The sequence below is a fragment of the Peromyscus maniculatus genome, chromosome 3 (genome assembly GCF_049852395.1).
Source record: "Peromyscus maniculatus bairdii isolate BWxNUB_F1_BW_parent chromosome 3, HU_Pman_BW_mat_3.1, whole genome shotgun sequence".
Taxonomy (NCBI): domain Eukaryota; kingdom Metazoa; phylum Chordata; class Mammalia; order Rodentia; family Cricetidae; genus Peromyscus; species Peromyscus maniculatus.
Window position 1 is genome coordinate 158,428,825 of NC_134854.1, and position 16,399 is coordinate 158,445,223.

The 16,399-nt window shown below is 41.6% G+C and overlaps 1 protein-coding gene across 1 annotated transcript in view; it reads right to left on the bottom strand.

Moving 5' to 3' along the window:
- The window catches only part of Slc15a5 (solute carrier family 15 member 5), a 100,413-nt gene that overhangs the window by 75,024 nt on the left and 8,990 nt on the right, over positions 1 to 16,399 (bottom strand). The window contains 1 exon segment of the mRNA XM_006976499.4: positions 6,769 to 6,938. Coding sequence (XP_006976561.2) covers positions 6,769 to 6,938 — 170 coding nt within the window.

Here is a 16,399-nt window from a genome sequence, read left to right on the forward strand (position 1 = left end):
GACAATGATGGGTCGTGTGACACTGGTGAGTGACATTAGGAAGTAGTACAATTCATGATGTTTCTGTTGCTGGTGACCATGCAGTTGAACAGGAGAGGCAGGAAACATGTCAGAAAGAAGGCACGATTAAGCTAGATGAATAGAAACACTGATCAAGGGAACAATAGGTGCATGCCTTTAATCCCAGCACTTGGGAGGCAGAGGCAGGCGGATCTTTGTGAGTTCATGGCCAGCCTGGTCTACAGAGCAAGATCCAGGAAAGGTGCAAAGTTACACAGAGAAACCCTGTCTCAAAAAACAAACAAACAAACAAACAAAAAACAAATTCTTGTAACACAAATTGTAAAATGGTCTTTTAATAAAATACCCAGAGCCAGACATTGGGGTAAATGCTGAAAGAGCAGAGAGACAAAGGAACAAGCCACTGCCATGTTTTACCTCTAGGACTCCTCAGCCTGAAAAAGCTCTAGTTCCTGCCTCCTCACGCCTTATATGCCTTTCTCAGCCCAGCCATCACGTCCTTCCTAGTGCTGGGATTAATGGCGTGTGTGCTTCCCAAATACTGGGATTGAAGGTGTGAGATCTCAAGTGCTAGGATTAAAGGAATGTGATTCCCAAATACTGGGATTAAAGGTGTGTGCCACCACTGCCTGGCTCTGTTTCTCTCCTAGACTGAATCAATCTCATGTAGTCCAGGGTGGCTTTGAACTCACAGAGATCCAGACAGATCTCTGCCTCCCAAGTGCTAGGATTAAAGGTGTGTGTGCCACCACCACCTGACTTCTATGTTTAATCTAATGGCTTGTTCTGTCCTCTGATCTTCAGGCAAATTTTATTAGGGTCCACAATATATCACCACAAATTCCCACAATTCAAGGTGCAATGAAGATGGCATAGCAAATCAAGGTCAAAGACAGGGACTTTCTAATAAGTGAGATTGGAATAACTTGACAGTAATGTGTTTATTCTTAAAATCTATCTGAATATAATTTCCAGTGGTTCAGAAGTATAAAATAAAAAAACACAATATAAAAACTAAAAGAAAGCATGGATGGATTTTACAATCCAAAGTAAAACTATTCCATCATAGCTCAGAATCTACAAGAAACAAAGGAAAGGGTAGATAAATTTGAAATAAACATTAAGTCCAAGAAAAGATAATACAACTATGTTAAGGAAAATAAAAACTGTGCATAGAAAATAACACATGAACCTAGATTAAAATACATACTGTGTATTAGAAATAATATGTAGAATTTTTGTCATAGATAATGGGTGAATATATGTACTACAGATTAAACTCTTAACATTGATGAGGAGGGCCTGCAAGACTAGCCTCTCTTAAGCAACCAGTTAGAAAAGAAATAAAAGAACATAAAAAAATGTTTGAAGACAAATGGCAACCAACAGAGAGCTGAGGATAAAGCCCATGGCCCCAAAAAGGAAGAAATCTCTCGCATCATAACCTAAGCTGGCACTTCAAGGATCTTGAGAAATAAGAACAAATTAAACCTAATGTCAGGTGAAGGAAGGAAGCAGAGACAACAGAACAGAAAAAATGAGAAAACAAAACAAAACAAACCCCCACCGACCAAACAAAACCCAAGGAAACTAAGTTTTGCTTCTGTAAATAGCAGAAAAATTGACAAATCTTTATGCATCATGAAGGGGTGGGAGAGGAAATAGTGACAGCCAAAATTGGAAGTGAAAGACAGAGTAAAACCATACTGAAATGGATGTCACAGAAATAAAATAGAGAATGCTGTAAGCAACTGACAACAGATTGTATAACCGAGAAGAAATGGCTCAAGTTCTTCGAAACACACAAGCTGTTAGGACTGAATCATAAAGAGATAAACCTGGGATGTCCTGTAACTAGGGAGGAGTTTGAGGCCAAATCAGAAATCTCACAGTAAAGAAAAACCCAGGACTGGAGGACTCTACCAAGCACTTGAAGAAGAATTAATAGGAAATTATTGACAATCTTTACGAACTCGATAGAGGAATTTAAGAGGAGAGAATGTCAAAATGTCCTGTGGGGTGTCAAGCTAACCTGATACTAAAACCATGTCATGGTGCAACAAGAAAACCAAACTGCTGCTGAATATTGATGCAGAAACCTAAGAAAAATACCAGGAGGCAAAACTGAAGAACATAGTAAGAGGACTGTATACCAAAACAAAGGAAATTCATATCTATAATGCAAGGATGGTTCAGCATCTAAAAAAAAACTACACATTGCTTTAACACGATGAAGGACCAAATAAATAAATAAAAAAGGAAGAAAGAAAGAAAAGGGAAAAAGAAAGGAATGAAGGAAAGACTTGGTCATTTCAATGATCATTTCCATGATACAGAAAAGCTTTTGACAAAATGCAGTGCTCTTGAATGATAAAAACACTTGAAAATCTGGGAATAGCAGAAAACAACCACAACATAATAAAAAACTATATGTGAAAAACCTACAGTTAAGCATCAATGAGAGTGAAGACTCTTCCTTAGGTCAGAAACAGGGTAAAGATGCCCATGTTGCCATTATTATTGAATACAGCGGAGAAACTCTAGTTTTGAGCCATTGGAGGGGGGGGGGGAGAGAAAGCCAGCCAGAATTTCAGGAAACAAGTAAAAATATCACTATTCTCAGATGAAAAGGTCCTAAATGCACCAATAACACATACAGACACAGACATAGACAGGCAGATAGCCAGACAGACAGACACATACACACCTGTGAGAATTAATTAGTAAATTTAGCAAAATTCCAGGATTCAAAATGATGGGGATGTGTGGGAGCCCACAACTGACTCAGTTTCCCAATTTGAATTCTATTCTGAGTCATTAGAGTTCAAGCTTGTTTGCTCCAAGGCTGTGAGAAAGTTCTGATTAGCCCACAGAGTCTCCTTGAAGGGCTGTGAGAAAGTCCTGATTATCCCACAAGAAGGAACACACTATCTAGCTAGATGTAGGCTGCTGATGCCAGCCATAGGTACATTGAGATAGAAAATGAAACTCCCTGCTCCTTGACACAAGGCAGGATAGATAGTGGCTGAATGCCTGTGTTGTGCATTGTTCTACCTCTGTCCTTCAAAACTGTATAAGCTGGCTGTGAAATAAACTTGGGGCTGTCTGGCATTGACTGGCAGACCTCTTGACTCTTCTGTCTTCTTCATTGTCTCTTCAATTCGCACGCCTCTACCCAGCTACCCAGCTGACTGTTGGTGGCTCAGCATTTGAGAGAGCTTGCTGCTCTCTCTGGGTTCTGTTGTGAGCCTCCATATTTGTACCGCCTCTAACTCCAGCTTTAGAGGATTCAATGCCCTCTTCTGACCTTTGTTGGTGTCTGCACACAATTGCACATACACTCACAGTGGTACAAACATAAATAAATAATAAAATTAAATAAATAAGAAAGCGGAATTAATGATCAAAACCTGATTGTGAACTTCAATCTTCACCATGATTGTTCTTCAAAAAAAAAAAAATTGAGGTGGTATCAGTGTGAATATATGTATTAAAATGTTAACTCAAGTCAAAGAGATCATAGCAACACTCTCTCTCTCTCTCTCTCTCTCTCTCTCTCTCTCTCTCTCTCTCTGTGTGTGTGTGTGTGTGTGTGTGTGTGTGTGTGTGTGTGTGTATGTATGTGTGTATGCAGAACAGGGAAAAAGTCCTTAAACTTGTATGGGATCTCAAGTCCCCTTGAATAGTCAAAATAATCTGGAGAAAGGAAACCAAATTTGAATGCTTAATATTCTCTGATTTCAAAGCACATTACAAAGCAATGGTGATAGAAAATGTGTAGTTCTCAAAGCCAGGTATGATGGAGCATGTCTTTAATCTCAACACTGGGGAGGCAGAGGCATGAGGATCTCTGTGAGTTTGAGGCCAGCCTGGTCTACAAAGCAAGTCCCAGGACAACCAGGGATATTACACAGAGAAACCTGCTCTCTAAAAAACAAAAAAAACAAACAGAAAAAAGCCCCAGATAGACAAAAGAAAGAAGGTAAGTAAGAAAAGAAAATGTGTAACTCTGGTACAAAGACAGAAATATAAGTCCCTAGAACCAAATAAAGAATCTGGATGATGAAGGTCACTAAGTGATCTTCAACAAGGTACAGATATTCCACAGAAGGAAAGCGAGATGAGGAAAATGAATATCCATATGCAAAAGAATGAGGCTGGACTTTACTATAGGCAAGACATTAACCTAAAATAGATTAAAGACCATCAAATCCTCAGAAAAAACAAGAAAAGTCTTTGTGGCCTTGCACTTTTGGATAAGACATCCAAATCACAGCTCACGAGAGGGAGAGGGAGAGAGAGGCGCGGGGGGGGGGGGGGGGGACGGGACCAGAAGCAAATGATCCCAGTTTTAAAAATGAACAGAGGACTTGAATAGATAATTTATTAAACAGTACATAAAAGTGGCTGATAAACATTGACAAGATTGTGTCATTCATCATTTGGAAATGCCAATCAAAATCATGATGAGACATTACTTCACTTCCATCAACTTGGCCACAATTAAAAGTAAAAGAAGAAAATTAGTGCTGATAAAATATGGAGAGTGTGTGAGGAATTCCCAGATACTGAGGATGGGAGTGGAGGAGATGCAGGTGTTGAGGAAAGCAGCAGGAAGTGCCCCCCCCCCCCCGACGTTAAAAGAGGATGAGATCTGTGTCTGGGCATCTGATTCCAAGGGGTTGGACTCTAGAGCTGTCTGCACACATATGTTCATAACAGCAGTATTTACATTAGGTAAGAGATTATGCTGTTTAACTGTCCTGTAACAGGTGAGTGGATAAAAAATGTGTTTTGGGTTGAGCCACAAACATGTGGGTGATTCAGGATCAGTAGTTCGAGATCATCCTTGGGTACACAGTGAGTTCCAAGCCAGTGTCATCTGTCTAAAGCAAGGATATGTTAGATACTCTGGAGCATTATGCAATTTTGAAAATGAAGAAAAATGCTTTCATGCTACCACGTGTGTGACACTGGAGGGGATCTGTTTAAAGGGAGTAATTCATAAAGAGGCAAATACTGTACATTGATGTGATACCAAACCACGGGTAACAAAATTAAAAAAAATAAACATATAGGTTTTCATTAAACTTATAGAGCCACATAAAAATACTAATAAGTACATTAAGACCCAAAAAGAAAACCAAAAGTAGAAAGCCAGTTCCTGCATCTTTGGGGAGCAATGGAGGATTCAGCAGGCAGTGAATACAGAAGCATATTTTGAGAAGAAAAAGTAGTATGGAAATCCGCTTTGCTATACTGTTCAGGAATGTGGCATGAAGGGCACATCTGAACATAGGACAGACCTAATTTTTCCCCTTAGTAGGGAATATTAGATGTACGTAAAAGAAATCAGTAGATAATATGACTACAAAAGCCAAGACATTACACTTCTTAATTGAAGTAAATATCATAGTCCATCAATTCTGTTCCTTTGGAGAATTTGATTAACAGAGGGAGGATGGGGAAGACTGGTCTGTGGGCACTGAGTTACAGTTAGACACATTCTGGAAGTTCTGGAGTGCTTTTGTAATGCATGGTGGCTATAGATAACAGCAGTGTGCTGTCTGTTTTATTTATTTTGTTTTGTTTTATTGTGATAGGGTCTCATGTACCTCTGGCCTCAAACTTTCAAATGTGACTGAGGTGAGGCTGGCCTTGAACCCTTGATTCTGCCTACACCTCTCAAATGACAAAATTATAAGTATGTACCACCAGTCCAGTCAAAGTCCATGTATTTAAAAAAATAGGAAAAAATGTTTTGAATGTTTTACCATAATGAAACGTGTTTAATCTAATTTAAACATTATAGAAGACATATGTATATTTATATTGAAACATCACATAATACCTCAAAAATATGCATGTTTTATGTTTTTATGTATCCATTAAAAGTAAATTTAGAAGCTGAGAGATAGTTTAGAGATTAAAAGCACTTGCTGCTTTTGCAAGAAATCAGAGTTCATTACCCAGCCTCCATGGTGGTTCAAAATTGCCTGTAACTCTAGCTCCAAGGTGATCTGATAGCTGATGCCCTCTTCTGGCCTCTTAGGGCTACTGCACTTACATGCTATCATTTACAAAAATTGAATATACATATATAATTTTAAAAATATAAAAATTATACATATATTTAAAAGATTTTTAAAAATAAATAAATTTAGGATTCAGGCACAGTGACATGTACATGTAGGTCCAGCTCTCAGGAGGTGGAGGCTTGAGGATCTTGAGTTTAAGACCAGTGTGGAACACATGGAGAATTCAAGGCCAAACTGCTATCACTAATGAGATCTTGTCTCAAAAAAACAAAGCAAAAAGAAACAAATTTAAATAAAGATGGAGCAGTTCACTTTCTCTCTAAAAACACTTGTCTCTACTGGTGAACTATGATGACATGGACAACACGTTTTTAAAAAGGTGTTTAACGTAAGTATTCACACAGTGTGTAATGTGTAGTATGTATTACGTATGCAATTTTGTGTATGTGTATTATGCATGTCAATGTTTCTCATGACACAGATGAATGAGATCTAGAACATTGGTGTTTAGTCCTGCCGGAGTGGGACAGAGTGTCTAAGAGCTGGAGCTGGGTCTCTGCACAGGGGAGGGAGGTAAAGGCAGACCTGGACATTCTCCCGCTGCAGACTCCCACAGTTCTGTGAGTTCAGAGACGCTGGAGGCAATTTAAGAAGGAGGTAAGAAACCACCCTCCTCTCCCCACCAAACCTAAGATAAGGTGTGACTCACGTTTCTCTGGCTGATAGATCAGGTCGCAGCGCCTCATGTAAAGAGCTACTAGGGCCGTGAACACAGACAGAGAAGGAAGCAGGACCACAATAGCCCCAGCTCCTGAGTGCTGGATGCATGAGATTCCCAGAAAGACAGCAGCTCCACTCAGGTTCATGGACCAGGAGGCCCTGGAGTACACACAGAGAGAGAGAGACAAGAAAATTCCCAGAGGTTATTTTACATAAGTCTCGAGTTGTGGGTGTTTTATTTCATATATGGATTAAGAACAGGTGCCAGGTACCTGATCCAGACTTTACAATAGTGTTTCCTCGTAAGTGTAGGGACACCACCACCTTATTACTTTCCTTGTCCTTGTTCTGCTTAGAATAGGTTCAGTGAGAAATGATTCTTTTACCTTAACAGGTCAGCATGCTTTTTCTGTTAGGAGCTTTATGTAATAAAGGTCAGGCTAGGTAGGTTCAGCGTATTTTTTTTTTTCAGCAGCAACTGAAGAAGGTGAAGCTGAGGACTATACCTAAGCTGAGGACTATACCCTCACCCCCACCCCGTGAACCTGGAAAATGCCCATCATTTAAGAACAAAATATCCCAAAGTACAGAAAAACACAGAAACCTCAGGATTACCCAGTTACACCTCAGGTTAGGCATTAAGCCAAAGGAATGGGTGAGGTTTAAAGAAAACCTTCTCCCTTTCTAATGACCAGCATCATGAAAAAGCTACCTACCCCAGAGTCTATGCAAATTATTTCTGAGGAGATACTCTTCACCTTCCAACCTTTCACTGGATCTGCATTTAGCATCAGAACATTCTGGCTTCGAATTCAGTGGCATAATCCTGCTATGTCAAGTTAAAAATCTGTTGTTGAGGTTCAGTACAATACAAAACAGTACAATACAGCCGGGCGGTGGTGGCGCACGCCTTTAATCCCAGCACTCGGGAGGCAGAGGCAGGCGGATCTCTGTGAGTTCGAGGCCAGCCTGGTCTACCAAGTGAGTTCCAGGAGAGGCGCAAAGCTACACAAGAGAAACCCTGTCTCGAAAAACCAAAAAAAAAAAAAAAAAAAACAGTACAATACAATGCAACACAACACAATATGATACAGTTTACTCATGTAAGTACAGATGCTGCCATTGTATATGAAGTTTTGTTATGTGAGTATTTATATTTTGGCTGTGCAAATTCTAATAGAATTACATTTTCATATACTTGCTTTGTGAGTAGAAGTTTAAAGGGTTTACATGACTAAATTCCCCTTGATTAACTCAGTACCAATTGATGAGGGACTCCAGTGAACTCTGCAGAATTCTTTTCCCTTTACTCTATGGTCTAGTTAGGGGAGCTATGGCCTCTCATCTTTGTGAAAGTCACAGGTTGTTCCTGTGATCAGTGGGATGTGTCTATGTAGAAGTGTGGTCAGTCCATGGGAGTTCCTCATGGCATACCTACCATGACTTCCAACGACCTTTCTCTCTCTCTCCCTCCCTCCCTCCCTCCCTCCCTCCCTCCCTCCCTCCCTCCGTCCCTCCCTCCCTCCCTCCCTCTCTCCCTTTCCTCTCCTCCTCTTCTACCCTTCTTTTCCCTCTGTCTCTCCCTTCCTATACCTCCCCTGCCCACTTTCCATCCATCCTTGGCTCCTCTCTTCATATTCCCCCTCTATCCTCCCTCTATTTCCCCGTCTCCTTTTCCCTTCCTGTCCCTCCCTTTCTCCCCTCTTCCCCATCCCTCCTTCCCTCCCTTTCCCTCATTTTCCCCCATGCACTACCCCTATGTCTCTTCACAACTCTGTTTCCTCTGTCTTCCATTTCTACACCTCCGCTTCTCTCTGTGAACTGCAGACTCCTCCCCACTCTTCACGAATCCCCACCCATTTCCCTCTGTAGACCCTGCTACTTCCTTCTATCCCCTCCCACCACACTCCCTTACACAACATTTTCTTCATACACCCTCTACCACCCCCGTCACCCATTGACTCCCCTTTTCCACCACAGTTCCTCAACCACACACATCCAGCACTTTCACCATCTCCTCCCCACACCCTTCCTTCCTATCACCTTCCTGCCCCGCCCCCAACAACCTGGTTCACCTCCACTCCCAGGCCTCCCTTCACCTTCCATCTGTTGTCTACAACCACTTTCCAATATCGCCTACAGCCCCTTCTCCACCACTTCCATACCCTGTCTCTGCTATCAGCAAACCACCGGCCCATCGACCTGCTATCCACTGCCTTCTCTACCCTCCCTGCTCCTTCCCTCTACACGCTTCATCACCCATCATTCTCCTCCACAAACCCCTGTCAACTCCATCCATATCCCATACCCACGGTCCTTCTAACCTCCCTCCACCCACTTCATCTACTGCCCCTCCATAACCCCCACACATCTGCAGCTCTACCATTCACTTACCAGCCAGCCTCATCCATATTATCCCCCCCACACTCCTCCATACTCTCCATCACACTCATCCACACCTCCCTCCTCTACCCCACTCCACAGCTCCTCCACTCTTCACCTGCCATCCAGTGTGCTTCCACTCTCTCCATCCACTGCCCCCCCACACCCTCCTGACCTGGCCCCCCCCACACACACCTTCAATTTCTCTTTCACTATCCATCATTATCCACCTCCTCCATCTGTCCCTCAGTACCCCTCCACACCAACGTCTACACTCCCTTCGACACACCCCACTCCACTGTCTATCCACCACCAACATACCTCGATATCCCATTTACCCCATGCAACCATGCCTTATCAAACCCACATCCACCTGCATCCACCCTTTTAAAATTCCATCTATCCTCTGTCCACCTTCACCAATTCTTCATGTAGCCCCTCCATCCTTATCCACCTCAACTGGCCATAATCCACACCTTATCCAACTTCACTTGCCCTTATCCATTCCCTATACACCTTCATTCATACCAGTCTATCACTATTCACTGATATCCACCATCCATCCAACTTCCATCCACCCCATTCATACACTATCCACCAGCAGCCACTCCCCATCTACCTTCATCCACCTCCATCCAACCTTACATCTGCTTCCCATCCAGCCATATCCATTACCATGTTCGTACTCATACATCTCCATCTACTCTTTTCCAACTGCTATCTGACCTCATTTACCCCCATTGCTTCTCAGCCAGTCCTCACGCATCTTATCTACATCCACAGCACACTCCCAGTACATCCTCATCTACACTGTACCAAATTCTTATCCAACCACTGTTGCCATGCCCCCGCCTATTCACTTCCCCTCATTTCTCTAATCCACTTTCCCGTCTGTTCCTCCATCCACCCTCTATTCACACCCATTCACGCCCCATCTACCACCATCCCCTCCCCATTCATTCCCATCCACACCCTGCCCCATCAGGACATTCCTTCTTACTATCAAGTAGGGTCCATTATATAAACATTTACTATTTATCCACACACAATGGACAAAGAAGCTGAGAAGGAAATCAGAGATACATCACCCTTTACAATAGCCACAAATGACATAAAAATACCTTGGGGTAACACTAACCAAGCAAGTGAAGGACCTATATGACACTTACCAGGTTTCTTTTCTTTTTTTTTTTTTTTAGGCTTTCAGGGCGGTTTCTAAGAATTCTTTGCCAAATACAAGCTCATAGCACTTTTCTCCCACTTTTTCTTCAGGAAAAGAATCTGAGACTTGGAGAATTGAGGTGACTCATCTGGTTTGATCTAGCTGTGCTGCAGGCCCATAAGCCAGAGCCATTTGCCACCATGCAGCCTACAAGCAGAGCCATAGGCTTGGCGATCTTTTTGTGCCTCTTTCCTGGACTCTGCAGTTATCAGTTTTATGACACCATTATTTCCTTATTCATCCGGGCTTTGACATTTGATCAACGTGTTTCATCTGTCATTAACTATAAATATTGTCCTTCCTCTTTGAATTGGTGGTCAGAAGACATGAATTGGAGCTAAACTCTTACAATCATCCACGCCCTCCCTGACCTGCCATTCTCTGGAATTCAGTGTAATTTTTAAAATAGAGATCATACCTTCCAGACAAAGAAAACTAGATGTTAGCTGTGTGGTGCTAAGCAAATGTCTCTGTTGCATTTTTCCCTCCAATCCTGACTTAGGAAACAAGAACCGGGACATGAAGCCCAGGAAAAGGGGTGCAGTGTTTGGAGATCAAACAGATATGTTTGGTGTGCATCATACAGGGCTTGGTTGGCCAAGGTAAAGGTATGGGGTTTTATTCTTAGATGACTGAGGGAACTTTGGAAGGAAAGAGAACATGGGACTGATCAAATCTGACTCCAAGTGAAACAGAATGAAATGATCATAGTAGCTCTGTGATTATAGGCAAAGCATGGCATGGAGTCATAACCACTGTGATGGTCTGGATCAAGGGTGAGAGAGAGCTGGCCAGGGGTGCCATAGGAAAGGGATAAAGGGACATGAGTGAGAGGTATGTGTAGAAAGGGGTATGCCACTGGATGGCACTGGCTCTGAAACATACCCACTCATTTTTGTCTCTGTGACTTTATAACTCCCTTCGTTTGCCATGTCTTGCTTTCAAAGTTCACATCAGGTCTCTTCTTCAGTACTCTGAAATATTCTGTCATTCTCATGCTGAACTTTTAAAGGAAACAGTGAGTTCATCTTTGTCAGATGAACTTCTTGTGTGTAGATGGTCAAACTTCTCACCAGCATCATCTTACTCTGCATCTCGACTTCTCTATCCTCATTGACCTAGCCCAGAACTAGAGCCACAGTGAATGGACAGTATATGAGAAAATGAATAAGAATGTAAGAAATACATAGGCCATTAAAGGCTCCTAATAATTAACATGGGGCTGGGGTGGGGGCTAACAGAAAGCCAAATAAGATCATGATAAATAAATTGATTTGCTATAACCCATGAACAAGAATTTATTTGTACAGGTGGGGTACCCTATTAGAATTTTCTAGCACAACCAGGTAGAGTTCTGAGGCTCAGCCTGGGCTTAACCTTTCATGCTGTGGCAAACTGTCCTCTTGAACCATGGCTATAGCAACTGAGAGGTGGGAACCAAGAGCAATATTGCATTACTTTCACTCTTTAGAATTCCTTCACCTCTGTCAATGATAAGCAAGCAGTACTGAGAAAATACAAGAAGACCCTCTGTGACTCTTCAGTGTACCATAAGGTGATACACCCCAACTTGATCCAAAGAAGGTCAAGGAAAATGAAAAATACTCCACCACTTAAATCGTGGGAAAGCTAGTTTGAAACCCAAAGAATTGCAGTACTGAATTATCTATGTACAGGCGGGAATTTCACATAAAGCACTAAATGTAGTTTAACAAATGCCATCCCACCTATTTGATTGTGTAATTTTCTGAAAGAATTACTTAGCACAGACACTCTCTACATTCGTCTTTGCTGTTCTACGAGCAGGACAAGCCACAGATAATTAAGGGTGAAATTATGTATGTATTATCTGCAAAAAAATAAATAAAGAAAAGAAAAACCCACAATCTTAGAGCTTACCATTAAGACTCCTTTCATCTCAGAGTTCACCAGTAAATTGAACGTATAAAACACCTCTCACACAGAAAGTCAGAGAGCAAAGCACTAAAGCAAAACAAATACCAGTGATTAAGGAAAATTGAAAGCAGCCATAGGAACACAATTTAGTCTTCTTTTAAGTGCGGGCATGAAACTGCAAACAACTGGACCTGTGAAGGCGATTTTAAAAATTGTATGATCCCCGGGATTTCGCACCAATCTCAGCCATCATTTTGGCATTGTTTTAAATATTTGCTTCATTTATTTAGTGATAACTTGAAAGTCACATCATTACTTTGTTATTTCCTAGATGGCCAGATTTATTTTAAGTGATTTTTTTTTTTTTTAACAGAAATGACTAGAGGAGTTCTTGACTAACCTGAGAAGATATGCCTGGGGGGAGGCAAATTTCTGGAAGTTTCTAGTCTTCCTAATGTGAGTGGACAACTTAGGGACCCCAGAGAGAATATTTTATTCTGCCCTGAAAGATGCAACAATGTTGAGCAGATTTGTGACTGTTGAGTAGGAGAGAGACATTTAGAAGAGCTGCTGAAGCAGGAACACTGATTTCATGGGAGGCGCTACCATTCTCCTAGTATGACCGTGAGTCTACTGAAATATTTGAAAGCATATTCTGGCAAGGGTGCACTTGGAGAGGCAAGGAGCAAACAGAAATGTTATAGTTCCTCCTTGTTTCTGGAATTGTTTTTCCAGCCAAGATGCTGACGAATGATTGCTAATCTTCATGAGTCGACATCAGGGGCCAAGGAGAAGCTGTGGTTTTAATTGACCAACAGCTGCTTCCCCCTCTTTCCCCAGATACTGATGCTACTCTCTGTTTTCTCACAGCCATTTTTCCACTCTTTCTACCTTCTTTTCCCAATACTGAGCACTCCTTTCAGTAATTTCTAATGCACGATGTTTGGGGTCATATTTGAGAATTATTGTTTTTAAGGGGTAGTAGGAGACCACAGCAAGGTTGCAGGTGTAGCCCAGAATCACCTCACACTTGGTGCATAGCCAAGGCAGTCCTTGAACTCCTGGCCCTTCTGCCTCTTCTTCAGTTTATATAATATGTATATTATATTTATATTATTATATTATATATGCATATGTGTATATTTAATTTATTTGTAAATCATCATTTTATCTACCATAAAATGTACATAGTTCCTCCAAACAATACAGATAAAACCTGATTTTTGCTTATTTATTTATTGCTTTCTTTGAGACAAGATCTCTACATGCCCAAGCTGGCCTCAAACTTGTCATGTAGCTGAGGAGTACCTTGGACTCCTGGATATCTACTTCACAAGCACCCTACCTGCTTTGTAGAATATTAAAGTCATGTAACACTATTTGAGAACAGTGGTTTTTAACTCTATTCTGTCAGCTCAAAAAATGCAGAATACAATTTCTCTTCCCTGTGTCCCATGTCAAACCAAAGTAACCAAGACTCTTGGGGTCCAGGAATTAGTATATTTGTAAAGGCTGCTTTGATAGCTTTAGTGTGCATCTGGAGTTGAAACTCATTGTCCTCTGGGTTCAGCTTCCAGAAAAACTGGTGAAACAGTCACTTTTTCATGCCAGCATTTCCCTAAAATATAGACTGTACGTTTGAATACATATTTGTCTTAGTTAGGGTTTCCATTGCTATAAAGACCACACCTACTTCAGCAAGACCACACCTCCTAATAGTGCTACTCCCTTTGGGGGCAATTTTCTTTCAAAGCACCACAATATTCAAAAGAGACCATTTTTGTATGTGACAGACATAGCGCAGGATCAGTTTAGGTACACATATCTGAAATGCGGGGGACGGAATAAATTCATCTCCTGCCCCAAGAATCTAGTCAATATTTTACTTGGGACTTCGATTCTGCCTAATGCAGCACACTGTGAAATAGAGATAGAATGTAAATTATCAGGTAAAGTAAGTAGAAAAAAAAATGCAAAGAGCAATTTGAAGCTGATGGTGGTAGGCTTTAAAATCATGGCCATGGACAGATTTAATTTTCCACCATCCTTTGGCTTCCAGGAAAGAACCTGCTCAGGTGTGCTTACTTTCATTATCTCCAGTGTGGTGGCTCATAACTGCACGCCTAAGAACCTGGAAATCCCTGAAAGAGCGGGGTTCAGATCTGGGTACGTACACCAGGCTGTTGGCAGAGAGCTCCTTTTCAGAGAGCTTTAACTTTATGCTTCCCATGAGGTCCGCAGTAGCGGAGACTCCGTTCCAGATGGCACCGTTGGCTAGCAGTGGCTGTCTCCTCTCCATTTGGCAACCTTACTCAGAATCGATGTTTTCAATTCCTAAAACTTCCAGTCTACACTGCTCAACAGGATCGCTGGAAAGCTTTGGGTGGAATAGAGGAAACGGCACATCTCATTAAAGGTCTCGCAGCTACGCACATCCGACATCGGCGCGGAAAGCAGGGCTAAACGCAGACTTCAGTTGATTTAAGTGGTGTGTTGCCATTTGAGAGGTACTGCTGAAATCAATTTCATTTTCCGCGCTTGCAACTTTTAGGATTTTATTTTTCTTTTGTGGCACTGGTAATTGAACCTGGGGCCTCATGAACGCGAGGCAACCGTTCTACCACTGAACTATAGCCTCAGCCCATTAGGGGGTTTTTGGACTTTGAGAAAACAATTGAGTTTTATAGGACAGCCAGTTTTAAAGATGGCTGCCTATTAAATGGGTTTTCTCTTTCCCTGCAATAAGATAAAGATTTTTTTAGCTATGACTTGCTCATTGTTCAATAATAATAACAGCTATTAAAATTCAAATGCCCGTGGTATGTTAGGATACTCTGAATAAGTAGCAATACATCCCTCTGAGGTATTCCCCCATTGTGACTGGTAAAGCTACCGACCTTGCTGGAAGCCATAGCCCTCTCCAGTGACCAATACAAGATTCTGCCAGCTGGTTACCTGACTGACAGTGGAGTCTCTGTCAATCCTGCCGCCAACCCATTCAGAATGTTCTAGAACAGGTATTCCATTCATGTCATTTATTTCTACCAACTTTAGTAAGTAGATGCTGATAAAATTTGTTCTGTAGTTTAGTATTTAAACCAAGAAATCAAGCAAGCCAAAAAGAATAATGCTGTGGTTCTTCGTCTACTTTTCTAGACACATATTGTCAGGCTTCAAAGACACCATGTGATTATTCTCAGCAGAGATTTTAAAATTATGAAATTACACAATAATAAAAAGTATTTGCTAACTGTGTTCTCCCAGAATCTGGCCTGGCTTCTCCCAGCTCCTCCAATTCACTGTGCTCCACTTCCCATCCTCCTACCCAAATCCCTAAAGCACAAACCCATGGAGAGTCCTTTCTGTTTCCCAAAGGAAGAAGTTCATTCATATAATGTCCCTTTTGTAATCAACACTGAGAAATGTCACTTTGATTAAACACAAGTCTGAATGACTAAACCCACAGTCCAATAAAGTCCCTGGAGCTATCTTTCAGAACAACTGATGGTTCTCCAGTCGGAATCCTCCAGAGTCTTATTTAATCAAAATGATGTTGCTAATTAAGGATTAGAACCTCCGACTAGAATGAAAAAAAAAAAAAGGATTTCCTTCTCCTTTGGGCAGGTCAAGGAGGCAGAATTTGCCACGAGGAAGTCAACATCCCTTTTCCCTTTGATAGACAGCATCCTTCCCTTACGTTAGGACTTAATCCCAAATAGGCTTGAGTGTTTTGTAATATTAATATGAGACAGAGTGGAGAGGAAAGAAGAACGAGGAAGAGGAGGATTTGCTGCATATACATAGATCACTTTGACTCTAAACAGTTTTCATTTAATGCATTTTTGAAATTTTTAAGTGGGTGGGACTGCTTTGCCTCCACATGTGTATGCAAACCAGGTGCCTGCCGGTTCATTCCTCAGTCAGAAGAGGGTGCCAGGTGCCCTGGAACTGGAGTTATTGGTGCCTTTTGGTCACAGGTGGGTGTTAGTAACAACTGAACCCGGGTTCTCTGAGGAGCAGCAAGTACTTCTAACTACTGAGTCTTCTCTCCATCTCTCATTTAATGTTTTCAAGATCAAGTTTTTCAACATTTCCGTCTGGTGCTGTCTGCCTTGATTTA